The sequence below is a fragment of the Theileria orientalis genome, chromosome 4 (assembly GCF_000740895.1).
Source record: "Theileria orientalis strain Shintoku DNA, chromosome 4, complete genome".
In the NCBI taxonomy this organism is placed as follows: domain Eukaryota; phylum Apicomplexa; class Aconoidasida; order Piroplasmida; family Theileriidae; genus Theileria; species Theileria orientalis.
Window position 1 is genome coordinate 1,703,192 of NC_025263.1, and position 13,002 is coordinate 1,716,193.

The 13,002-nt window shown below is 46.5% G+C and overlaps 2 protein-coding genes across 2 annotated transcripts; one reads left to right on the plus strand and one right to left on the minus strand.

The window, feature by feature from the left end:
* Window positions 1–32: 32 nt before the first annotated feature.
* Window positions 33–10,988, plus strand: TOT_040000764 (serine/threonine kinase; the record flags this gene model as incomplete). Its single annotated transcript, XM_009694403.1, has 13 exons — window positions 33–135; window positions 417–1,535; window positions 1,620–3,016; window positions 3,071–3,496; window positions 3,596–3,616; window positions 3,686–4,750; window positions 4,895–5,676; window positions 5,941–6,104; window positions 7,398–8,632; window positions 8,753–8,874; window positions 8,951–9,392; window positions 9,624–10,583; window positions 10,863–10,988. 13 exons carry the CDS (start codon window positions 33–35, stop codon window positions 10,986–10,988), a joined length of 7,962 nt encoding a protein of 2,653 aa, XP_009692698.1.
* Window positions 10,989–11,200: 212 nt separating this feature from the next.
* Window positions 11,201–12,968, minus strand: TOT_040000765 (uncharacterized protein; the record flags this gene model as incomplete). The annotated part of the gene is made up of 6 exons (XM_009694404.1): window positions 11,201–11,453; window positions 11,699–11,824; window positions 11,960–12,184; window positions 12,360–12,562; window positions 12,636–12,874; window positions 12,941–12,968. The coding sequence occupies 6 exons, from the start codon at window positions 12,966–12,968 to the stop codon at window positions 11,201–11,203; spliced, it is 1,074 nt and encodes a 357-aa protein (XP_009692699.1).
* Window positions 12,969–13,002: the final 34 nt, after the last annotated feature.

A 13,002-nucleotide genomic window follows, 5' to 3' on the forward strand; every position in this document is an offset into this window, starting at 1 on the left:
AGTATACGGGAAATAGCTAGTAAATTAGTAAAATGCCAAGATGTGGTGCCACGAGTACAGCGAAAACCCTAAATCCTCTAGATAGTAGCCACGACGAGTTCGAAGTTTCTCTTAAAATAGAGAGAAATGAGAATTGTTAAAATTATATAACAAATTTGAGTAAATGTGTTGAAGTAAAAGGCACAAAATTGTAAAATAGTAACAACATCGCAGTTTAAAAGTTAAAACAAAGAAAATATATAAAATAATGATAATAAATGTAAATAAAAGTAAAATAGATGATAAGTAAAGATAGTTTGGGGAAAATTGAGTAAATGTGTAAGTAAATAAGTGGAAAAATAAGAAATAAAAGCATTGGTTGTCTAAGTGGAAGTGTAAAATATTTTATAAGTGTAAAATAAAGTGTAAATGAGTAGATCTGAAGATTGACAAGGGAAGAATGGAGTTGATAAAGGGAAAGGAGATATTAAATAGATTTAGTGCGTTGCACAAAGGAGGAATAAGAATTCTGGGAAGAGTGACAGGAGATCAATCAGCAGGAGGAGGAGAAGGAGAACAGCAAGAAGCGTTGCAAGCAGAAGAGCAGCAGCTGGGACAAACAGTGTTAGGAGTGGGAGGAAAGACGACGGGCCAGGAGAGCGGAGCGACGCAAGGAGAGAAGACGAGTGTGATAGTGGGAGACGGAGGAGAGCAGAAGGAGGAAAACATAGACGACGAGTTGCTGTGGAGTAACCAGTACAGTTACGACGAGTTCATAGACTCGCTGAGCTGGCAGTACGAAGAAAGAGGCACGAAGGAGGAGGAAAAGAGGCACTGGAGTTACCCGCGGCGCTGGAGCGTTAAGCTGTTCAACCTGAAGGTGACGAACCTGACGAACGACACGATCAGCTGCTTCGCAGAGTTCGACTTCGGAGGAAGCAGAAACGAGTGCAGAGTGCAAATAGGAAGCAACAACTACATACTTAACAGAGGCTGGAGTAAAAACTACATAAGAACGCCGGTGCTGAAGAACGTGGAGAAGGACAACGTGAGAAGCTTCAACTGCGCGCACTCGTTCGAGTACAGAGGAAGTTATTTAGACTTGGAAAACGAAAAGCTGAGGATCAAGGTGTGGAAGTGCCAGACGTACACGATTAACACGCTGGAGAGCATCTACGAGGAGTACCTGCTCAAGTTCGCGGAGGGAGACGAGCACGTGGAAATCATGATGTTCAAGTACCTGGAGGGGCAGAAGAAGTACACGTGCAAGCTCTCCTTTAACCTGTTCTTCCAGGAACTATACGACTTTGAACTTAACCTGATCAACTTCAGAATACAAAACTCGATATCGTCATACTACCTCTTCAACTACTACCAGTTCTACCTGCAAAAGAGAATGAACAGGGAGCTGGAGAAAGAGGAAGGGAAGGCGAAAGGGAAGGAAGTGGCGAAGCGCGATAACTTTAACCTGTTGAGTAAGATGAAGTATAGACTGTTCAAGGTAAAAATGGAGAGAAAAATGAGTAAAATAAATGCAAACGCTAAAAAGGGAAAACGTAAGAAGAAAAAGGAAGAGGAGGAAGAGGACGACGATGAAGAGGATGATGAGGATGATGAGGAGGATGAGGAAGATGAGGAAGCTAACAGCAACGAAAATGAGACCACTAACACAAGCAGCGATGTAAACAGTAATGTGAGTACAAACGGTAACGTGAGAGGGGGACCCAGTACAAACGTGAAAGGAGGAGCTAGTACGAATTCCAATGCAAATGATAATGGTAGTGCAAACGCTAACGCTGATTCTAAAGGCAACGCCAGTACAAATGCAAACGCTAAAGGAAACAAGAATTCAAAAGCTAATAGTAAGGAGACAAAAAAGAAGAAGAAAAAAAAGAAGAAAAAGAAAAGGAAGTCGCAAGTAGGAGTAGGATACGTTACAAGCGAAGACAAGGATGAAAGTAGAGACACGACGCTGGCGTTCATAAGTAAAAACAAGGAGTACATAGGGATACTGCGGGAGTACACGACGCTGTTCGTGCAGCTGGGAACGTACTACCCGTTCGAGTGTAAGCTGCCGCCGTCACCAAGGCTGGTGATCAGGCTGAAGACGAACAACAGCCTCTATCGCAAAAATTTGGAAATCACGTCGCACTCAGTGAGAAACGCGTTCGGATGCGAGTGGGATAACCTGGGAGGGATACTGTTTAGAGGAACGCTGTCAGAGTTGGCAAACTCGCATCTAGAAATAAGGCTGCTGGACTGGAGTGCGCCGAAGGCAGCAAACTGCATAGGAGTGACGAAGATACCGATGAAGTCAATAGTGGATTACCCGTACGTTAACAGCACGTTTCACGCGCCAGAGTGGCTGAGACTGAAGAGCCAGTACGAAGGATGGGCGAGTCACCTGGCAGACCTGCAGCTGGGCTCAGTCTCAGGAAAACTGGTGGTAAACAGGAAACCGCGCTACAGACAGCTGAGAGGATTCAACGCAGTGACGTCATCGCAGCAGATGCTGATCGTGCAGGTGAACAACATAGACCAGCTGCTGGCAATAACGCAGGAAGCAGTGGACTCGTACGTGGAGGTGACCTTCAACAACGTGACGGTGAGGACGAACCTGTGCAAGGACATGTTGGGGCCAATATACAACGAGGAGCTGTACATACCGATACAAACAGATGAGAACGCGGGCGCGACGGGAGTGAGCTACCAGGAGCTGGTGGAAATGGGCCTGATAAGAGTGACGGTTTGGGGCTACATAATGGAGAAGCTCAACTACTTCGGAAGCTGCGGAATAGGAGTGAGAGAAGTGCTCTTCAACAAGAACGCGCCGAGGCAGCTGAGCAAGAAGACGCACAACATCATGGACACGTTCAAGTACGAGACGACGTACGAAACGAGAGTGTACACAGGAACGAGGAAGCTGTACCACTACCAGTACAACCAGCAGGACAGCATCTCGAACATCAACATGTCAGTGTGGTTCTACCCATCAATACAGCTGGACAGCAGCGCACTGAGCAGAGGAAGTAAGGCGGTGAGTCAGTCACTAGGGCCGCCAGGAGGAGGAGCGGAGAAGAGCGAGAGCCAGGATGGGCCGGGGCTGCAGGACCTGCAGACGGACGAGGAAAGAATCAACAAGCTCTTCGAGATATGGAGGAGCATCTGCAGCATGACGAACAACGAGCACTTCGCAGACTACTGCTACCTCTACAACCAGTTCGGAGACAAGATGTTCCCGAGTAGTTTCGTGCAGACAATACACCCGCCGCCGCAAATAGAGAGCATGAAGCACATGTTCCACTACGTCTCGTGCATAACATTCACGAACAAGAGTCTGCACAACGCGTTCACAGTGGACTTCCTGCTGAAGCTGAAGGCAGGAAACGTGCTGGACCACTGCATGCTGCTGTGCAGCTTCCTGTTAAACAGCTACAGCAACACGTACATAGCAATAGGACAGCAGAAGGATAAGAAGTACAACGCGTTCGTAATACAGTACTACGCGTCAGACGTGGTGAACCACTCGAACTACGAGGCGAACGGGACTGAAGGAGCGCAGGGAATAAAGCTGGACGGAGAAGGAAATGAGCAGGAAAGCGAAGGAGAAAGTGAGTCAGGAGGCGGGAAGAAGGTGGTGATCTACGACATGATAGTGAACCAGATCACGGAGATTAACCTGAGCAGGTACGAGGAGCTGGGCAAGGAGACGAGAGAAGAGTGGGCGAAGAGAGAGAACAAGAAGCTTAATTTCATGGGCATCAACATGCTGTTTAATAACAAAAACGTATGGCTGAACGTGCAGGACCAGAGAGCAGTGCCGCTGCTGGACTACGACGTCAACAACATCAACAACTGGTACCCCTTCATCCCATATAACCCGGTGAGGAGCACGCCGATGTACTACTACACGAGGACGATGAACGTGATCAACAATCTGCTGACGGGAGGGACGGGAGTGAGTGCGCCGAACAAGCACAAGGAGCTGACTGAGAAGAAGTACTACATAGACTGGAACAGACTTAACGACTACAAAGTCAACAAGATGGAGCAGAGCGTGCTGGAGGAGCTGAACAGAAGCATCGTGATCTACAGAAGCTCGCAGAACCTGTCGACGAACTACAACAGGTGCGACCGCCTGCAAAAGTACCTGAAAAAGTACCTGCTGATGACGCACGAGGAAAACATAAGCAACGAGGATAACATTCAGATCATCAGAAGCCAGATCAAGGAGTGGAAGGAGGAGCTGGAGCGAAGAATCCCGAGCAGCTACCAGGCGCTGATAAGAACGCTGCACTTCAACACGGTCGACAGCGGAATCATCTTCGACGTGGCGAAGCACAAGTTGAACTTTCTGGACTCGAGAGAGAGCACGAGCATCTTCGTGACAACACTAAAAATATTTCAGCTCTCAGGAGGGCTCTACAGCACGTACCTGCTGGTGATGTACTCGTCAAAAATACACGAAAAACTGAGAAAGGAGATTTTGCTTCACAGATACCTGGTAAACAGGAAAAACATGATGAGAAAGACAGTGAAGAACGTGAAAAACGCAATGAGCGAGGAGGAGGGAGAAGAGGCAATGGAAATAGAGCAACTGATAATAGAAGGAATGGGAGAAGAGGGAGACACGGGGGAGCTGATGGACAGCGGAAGTGGCCTCGGAACTGGACTGGGAAGCGGCAGCGGATCCAGCAGGTTTGGATCGGCAAGCACAAACAGGTTCGGAGACAGCGCGCTCGGCAGCAGCTCAAGTAATTTCGGAACAAGCGTGAGCTTCGGAGGCCTTGCGAGCTCGGGCGACAAGCAGGGAAGCAAGGACTCGAAGCGCAAGAGGAAGAAGGCGCTGGCAGACGTGGTCACGAAGAACCTGAAGATGCAGACGAGGAACTTCAACAAGCTGAAGACGAAGCAGCTGAAAAACCTCAACTCGCTGAGCAACCAGGGCACCACTGACCTCTCGAGCGTGAGCAGCAGCGACCTGTGCACCGAGAGCAGCTACGCCAGCGAGGGAGAGGAGGCGCGAGGAGTGACGCTGGGCAGCGGCGACTTCGACCGCGAGAAGCTGCTCAACATGCCCTCCTACGACTTCGGCAGGGCGAGCACGGTGACCTTCAGCAGCAAGCAGGGGTCGAGTCTGGACAGAGGCACGACCTTCAGCCTGCGCAGCAGCACGGTCAACTTCGAGGCCACGAAGAGCACGTTCAGCCTCAGCAAGGACAGCCTGGGCAGCGTGGGCTTCGACCAGGCGACGCGGAGGCTGAGCACGAGCATAATCAAGAGCATGAGCTCGAACGGGACCGACCGCGCGAAGGAGAAGCTGGGAAGTTCCAGCGCGTTTAGCGACGGAAGTAAACTGGTGAGTTCCGGCGCTTTTAGCAGCAGCATTGGAACGGGAGGATCGGGCTCATTTAGCTCCAGTAACCTGGGGGACTCCAACAGGTTCAGCAGCAGCATTAGAACGGGAGGCTCGGGCTCACTCAAGTCGAGTAAACTGGGAGAGTCAGTGAGATTTGACACGAGAACGAGTGAGCTAGGAGGGTCGAACGAGTATGGCACGACCAAGTTCTCAGACTCGAAAAGATTTGCGAGTGGAAGCGTCAGTAGCATCGGCGGCGTCAGTTTGGGATCAAGCGGAAAGTTTGACTCGACCTTGGACGTGGACACGAAGTTGGCCAACTTGACAAATAAGGCGAAGTTGGTGCTGGTTGATAGGCCTCGGGAAAGAGGAAGGTCGGATGAGCAGGTGCCAGCGCACCTGATGAGTAGCAGTAACCTGGGCAGCATGGCGGAAAGCGGGTTGAACAGCGGAGGGAGCGGTAGCTTTACGATCGTAGGAATCAGTAACTTTACGACCGTAGGAAGCAGTGAAATGAGCGACGCGAACATAGGGAGCGTCAGTAACCTGGAGAGTGTGGCGGCCAGCAACAGTAACCTGGAAAGTGTTGTAAACATGGCAAGCAGCACGAAGTTGAACACGGAGAGCGGAAGCACCAGTAGCAGTTCGTCGAGCAATGACACGAGTGAAGAGTCGCAGAAGGTGAAGGTTAACAAGAAGTTGCTGCTGGACAGTAAAATCGTTAAAAATAAGAAGGTGGACGGGGGAAGGGATAGGAGCGCGATGGGTAGCGACAACATGGAAGTCATAAAAAATCTGGACAAGTACGCAAATCTCGGAGGCCTCGAAAGTACCAGGAAGGAGGCGAAGAGGGCCGGAGCAAAGATAGGGTTCCTGAACAACATCTTCGACATATCAAGCACCAGCGGCAGCAGCAGCGTTAGCTTAGACAATAGCACTGATGCCAAAAGAAGCGACAATAACAGTAGAGTTGGAGCAGACACGGACGTAAGTAGGTCACGGAGCAGGCTTGAGAGCATAGGACTGGCGAGTGGGAGTGGAACCAGCAGCAGCAGCGAATTTGAAACAGATAGCAGGTTTGACAGCATGGCGGCCGGAACCAACGAAACCAACGAAACCAACGGATTTAGCGAAACTGATGGGTTCAGCACGGACAGTAACAGAACATACAGTGTGGACAACAGCAGACTTGCAAGTAGCAGCGACGGTAACAACCGTACAAGTAGCGTTACCAACAGTGTAACAAACAGTATTACGAACACCGTTACCAACAGTCGAGACAGTGTGACAAACAGCATTGGAAACAGTGGGCTTGAGAGCATAGCAGAAAGCGACGTGCTAGATTCGGGAAGTGCGAGGAAAAGTGGGCAGGGAAATATGAGTATCAGAGGAATAAGTATGAGAAGCAGCGTTAACGCAAGCGACACGTACTCGAGGGGATCAGTAAACTCGAACGTTAACAGCGACGGAAGCGCATTCGAAAGCGGAAAGAGGAGGTCAGAGGAGGAGGCGATCAGCAGCTTCTCAAGCATATCAGGCTTCACAACAACGATATCGACGAGCAGGACGAACGCATCGTCGCCCTCCTCGGACGAGTTTGTGTACAGCGAGTCAGTAAGCGCGACGCCGCAAGGTGGATTGGGGCCGCAGGAGAAAGCGGAAGCCAGCACGCCCAGCATAAGCAACAGCGTCCAGCCGAAAACGCTAAGTGTAGGCAATAGTATCCACTCCAGTAGAACCGGAACTAACACGAATTCACCCAGAGGTAGTAGTCGCCAGGGCACTAGCACCAGCAAGAGTACAGAAAGTAAACTGGGCATTGAAAAGAACATATTCTTATCAGCAGAAAACAGACTCAGAAGCACAGAAAGCGTAAACAGTATAACGAGATTGGGAACGAATGAGAACGGACTGAGTAACGCAAGTGGCAGTAAGAGAGTGGTGGAAACGAGGCTAGATCATGATTCAGTGGATAAGAATGAGTATGTGGATAAAGTGGAAATGGCTGTGCCAGTAAGATCAACAAGTTCGCGAGAAATGATGAAAGCGAGCGAGGAAGTGAGGGCGAGTAAGCTGTTGGCAAACAGACTCCTTAAAAACACGTCACTGTCAAGTAACACGGCGATATCGAGAGGCGCGAGTCGAGCACCAAGTAGTATATCAGACACGTATCTAAAGCCAGCATCGCAGCCAACAGTGAGTAAGCAGCTCACGTTCAGTTCGTCAGAAGCAAGTCTTGGGAACGCCGTGAATGAGATGAGTGGTGTTAAGGGGAGCATGTCTGATTCTTCACTAAGATCAAGCGATGGAACGAATGTGGACTCGAAAGGAACAAGTTCGTCAAGAGAGAGTTACGGAAATGGAAGCAACGTGGTGTCAAACATGATGAGTAGAAACACAGGCCTCGGCTCACTGAGAGAGAACAGTTATTCAAGCGGCTCAATAGACACAAACACGAGTAGTGGAACGACGGTCAGCGTCGATGAGGCCAGTGGTAACGCAAGTAGCCTAGCGAGCAACAGCGTCAGCGGCACCAGTACCCTGACAGACGGGAAGCAAGGAGGCGACGTTGGTAGTAGCACTAACGGTAGTGGCATTGGTAACAGCATTAACAGTGGTAACAGTAGCAGTAGCGGCAATGGCATTGGTAGCAGTAGCAATAGCAGTGGAAGTGCATACGAGAACGCGTTGAGAGCAAATAGGTATCTGAACACAGGGTCGATGAGCAACGCGAGTAAAGGATACGAGTCAAACAGGTTCTCGAGTAGAAGCATGAGGTCGGGAACGAACAAGAGTGTGCAAAGCGGCACGTACACGACGTCAAGCAGCAGCAGTAACCTGGGAAGCGGATCCATCCGGACTAGTCTGCCGAACAGTTCAGTAAAAACGAGCAGTAGTAACCTGGGAAGCGGATCCGTCCAGAATAGTCTACCGAGAAGTTCACTGGCAAGCAGCAGTAACCTCCAGACGAGTTCACTGAAGAGCGGCAGTGTCAGCACGGACAAAAGCAGCCAAAGGATGAGCCTGGGGAGCAGTAGCGCCAGCACAAGAGTGTGGAACGTAAACCTGATGAGCGTGGAAAGGAACACGAGCAATACAACGAGCTCCTTCAGCAACAGCAACAGTGAAAATAGCGGCCTGATGAGTAAAAGTAGCATTAACACAGACAGTAGCTTGGGAAGCCTGAAAACAAGTAACAGCAGCAGTATCGGAAACAGTATCGGAGGAAGCGAAGAGATCGCGAGAGAAAAGGGTGGCAGAAATTATAGGAAAATAAACGTATATAAATCATTCGTAAAATGAACCCAATTTAGTAAATATTTTATGTACACATTTAAGTAAAAAGCATATATGTGCTAAAAAAAAGTAATTTGTATGAGATGGAAATAAATAAAATAAAAAGTAAATTCAAAGAAGATGGGAGAATCGAGTGAAATCGTAGTGTACAGAAACGACAAGTCAATAGTACTTTATAACAAAACGGGCCAAATAAGAGCATTGCCAATATACGATATAGAAGTCCTGGAGAACGAAGAGTAAGTAGATACGTCGTAAAGTAGCTAGAAGAGTAGTAGATATCCACACATAGAGCGAGCACTGATGAGTGAGTAGGGAGAGTGATGGCAACACGTGCCCGTTCTGCGGAAGCATACTTACCGGAGAAAAGTACAACTACATCGCAAAAGCATATTTCTACCTGCTCCAAAACTCCTTTCAAAGCTACAACAACATGACCCAGAAGCTGGTAGAAACGCACATAAACGACAGCCCGAGTGGCGCCGACGAGAAGATAAACACGGAAAAGGGCAGGGAGGAGCATATGGGCAGAGAAGCGAGGGAAACGAGGGACGACTTCGGCAACGCCTCCTTCAGTAACAGGACCGTGGAGCAGGAGATAGTAGTCAACGAAATCATCGAGTTGCCCAAAAACATACCAAAATATCTGCTAATCACGGGCTACTACAAGCGGTTTTTCATAGAAGGTCGGAAGTTAGGCTCCGGGTCCTACGGCCACGTCTACAACTGCACGCACATAATGGACCAACTGAAGCTGGTGAGAAAAAATGGCAAAAAGCAGTCATTTAAAACATGATTGCACGTTAATTAGCATCTGACTGTCTGATTACGAGTTACTTGGTAGTTGTTTAGCGATTAGAATACCTGACTAGTGTTAACTTAGTAGCTAATAGCCTAACTGGTAGCTACTTAGTTATTAGGCGTAAATGGTACTAGTGTACATGACGTGAATATCTCTAAGATTTCCTAATGAGTGATCAATCTGTAGGGAGAGTACGCAGTAAAGAAGCTGCCAATCGGAGACGATATGGAGTGGCTGAAGAAGGCAATCAAGGAGATAAAGATAAGAGAAAACATACGCCACAAGAACGTAGTCGACTACAACCACTCGTGGCTGGAAATGTACAGAATGAACGAGCTGTGCCCATGGATACCATACCTCTTCATACTCATGGAATACTGCAACGGAGGGAACCTGTACAACTATATACAGTCAATATACAAAGCACCAGAATCGAAAGGGAAGGGAAAACGATACGAGTACGAAGGGAAAGGGCCAGGAGATGACACTGCGGCCGGTGATTACGGCGAAGACGCGGGGTCGGCTCCCGGGGAGCACTCCGGCGGCGACTACCTGAGCGACGACGAGATCATGGTGCTCTTCGTGGACATACTGAGCGGGCTGGACCACCTCCACAAGAACTTCATCATTCACAGGGACCTGAAGCCGTCGAACATCCTGCTCAAGTTCGTCAACGGCTCCGCGAGCGCGATCATATCGGACTTCGGAACGTGCGAAATCTTCTCGCAGAAGTCCTCAAAGTCAGGCTTCACGGGCACCATAGAGTACACGGCGCCTGAGTTGCTGGCGTCGACGCTGAGTCAATCGCTGCACCCTGTTGGCAGGGACGCCCTTCCAGAGGCGCAGGAGGGCCGGGGGCCGTTGGCTGAGGACGCCACTGACTTGCCGACGAGGCAGGACAGTGTGAACCTTCCGGCTCTGGTGGAGATGCCCTCGAGCAAGGCCAGCAAGGCGAGGTACAACAACAAGGTGGACCTGTGGAGCCTGGGAATCGTGCTGTACTACATGTCCTTCGGAAAGATACCCTTCCGCTCCGACGACATCGGGGAGTGCGTGAGGATGATAATCGAATGCGAAGTGGCAGTGCCAGCCTACCCGAAGAGGAGTAAATTGATAGAGAACCTGATATGCAATCTGCTTTCAAAGGTAGGGAAAGGTGGACATTGCCAAATCGCAACAGTCCATATCATAGCGTATCACCAAATGACAGTAGCCATCCCGTTTAGATAATAATTCGCAACCATTGATAGCTAGTTACTAGAACACTTTAACCAGTATCTGGTAATGATTATACATACAACTACTAACTACTTTTGGGTGGACAAACTGTAATAGCTAGTTACAAGAACATTTTAACTAGTAGCTAGTTATCGGTGGACAGCCATTGGTCCTCACTAGCTCAGCATTGCACTAAATCCTTTTTAGAACAGTAACAGAAGAATGGACTGTGACGACCTACTGAACGTATATGAAGTTAACAGATATCTGATAAACAACGAGTACAACAAAAAGATTAGATACTCACTGCACCAGCGTTTCACAAACCACTGATGACAATGTTTTAAATGCTTATATCAATACATGAGCTAACACGTAATTAAAAGAAACGACAATTGATGAGTACTTTTATACAGGTAAAACCAAAAGTCGATGTGTGCCTTATACTCCAGTCAAATCAAAATATGACTTGAGAAATTAGGTAATTTTATTGCAAGTATGAGCAGTGTGAGACTATATTACATGTTGGATGAGATGAGTTAAAGCTATAAATTGATTACGCTGTTCTCAGAATCGTAGTCAATTTCAACCTTTTCATCCCTACTAATGTTACCGGTCTTAGTTTTACCGCGAGAATCATTGAAGCTGTCCGATGACAGGAGTTTATTGTAGTTATTCTCTTGAGAATACTTAATGTTGTTTAAATGAACCTGAATGTATACAGCAATTTCATCGGGGCGAGTTAGATAGGGGAAGTCGCCACCGTTTTTAATGTATCCAACCTTAGAGTTTTTATACCTACACAATGGTATCAGAATTAAGAGTATTAGTAGTAGTAGTAATAATAGTAGTAGTAGTAGCAGCAGTAGTTAAAGTAGTAGTAGTAGCAGTAGTTAAAGTAGTAGTAGTAGCAGTAGTTAAAGTAGTAGTAATAGTAGTAGTAATAGTATTAATAGTAGTAGTATTAGTAGTAGTAATAGTATTAATAGTAGTAGTAGTAGTATTAATAGTAGTAATAGTAGTAGTAGTAGTGGTAAATCAACCATGCTTTTATGTCCTGTGTAAGCTCCTCTGGGATGTTATTATTATTGGTTTCTATGAGCAATATTTTATCCTTTTTAAAGCCACTCAGGTCCTTATCGTAAACATATTCGCCAGTTAATTGTAGCCTAAATTGTTGATACAGTGAAAATAATGGGTAAATTAAGTTATAGATGATCAGAAAAAAAAGTAAATGTTTAGTAGAAATAATTAATAAAAATAAATAAGAAACTGAGTGAATAGTGTATTGTTCTACTGCATACGTTATTCGTGATCCCAAATCGTTAGATGATAACTGGTCCAATTCATACGCCATGAACTCCTTAGCATACTGCTCCCGCAATTCAACTTTATGTTGATTGTAGTCGTCATTCTTAGGACAAATATAATACTCAATGTACAAGCCCTTTAAAATAATATGTGGGAGAATAGAGTAAATATTGCCATAAATGTCACGAAATTCAGGCGATACACTGAAGGCATCAGTCCTAGAAATTATTAAGGAGATGCAAAAATGTAAATACTGCATACTTAACATAGTGATACACACATACGCAAACACATAGATATAGCATAGATGATATATAGATAATAGCACAAATAAGTAAATTGCAACGTGCTTAGTGACTACCATCATTACTATATAATATAGCAAAAAGATACCTTCTGTACGAATTGCAAAGAATTATGCTATTTAGTGAATCAGGATAACGTTGAACGAACAATTGCAGAAGAAATCCTCCCAAGTCACTGCCAAAAACGCAGGGCTTGCTCAAATTTAAGTATTCTATAAAGTGTAAAAACCCGGCAATCCACTCATACGGCGTTAAATACTCAGGATACTGAGCGGATATGCACCTGTATCCCTAACAAAAGAATTAATGTGTAAGTTGAAAAGGAAACAAATATATAATAAACTAAAATTAAATAGCATGGTACCAGTTCTGTCAGTTTATTGAACAAATAAAAGTAGCATCCGGCAGTACCGCAAATGCCGTGCAACAATACGATGGTAGGATCACTTTTGTCGGACTTTGAGGATTTTTTCAAAGTAATATTCTCATAATATGTCCAGTACAACTCACTCACTGGGTCGAAAATGCGTTTAATGGCAGTTTTATTCTTAAACTCGGAATAGTCGTCCTGAATGGAACTGACAGCACGAATACGTTCGACAGCTAAAAAATAATTATTAGTCGGCTAAATAAGAGGTGATAAATAGTTTAGAATAAAATATAAAATACTTGGTTCACGGTTGGTATAATCTTTCATAGAGTTTAGACATTTTTAAAAGTGAGCCTCCTGA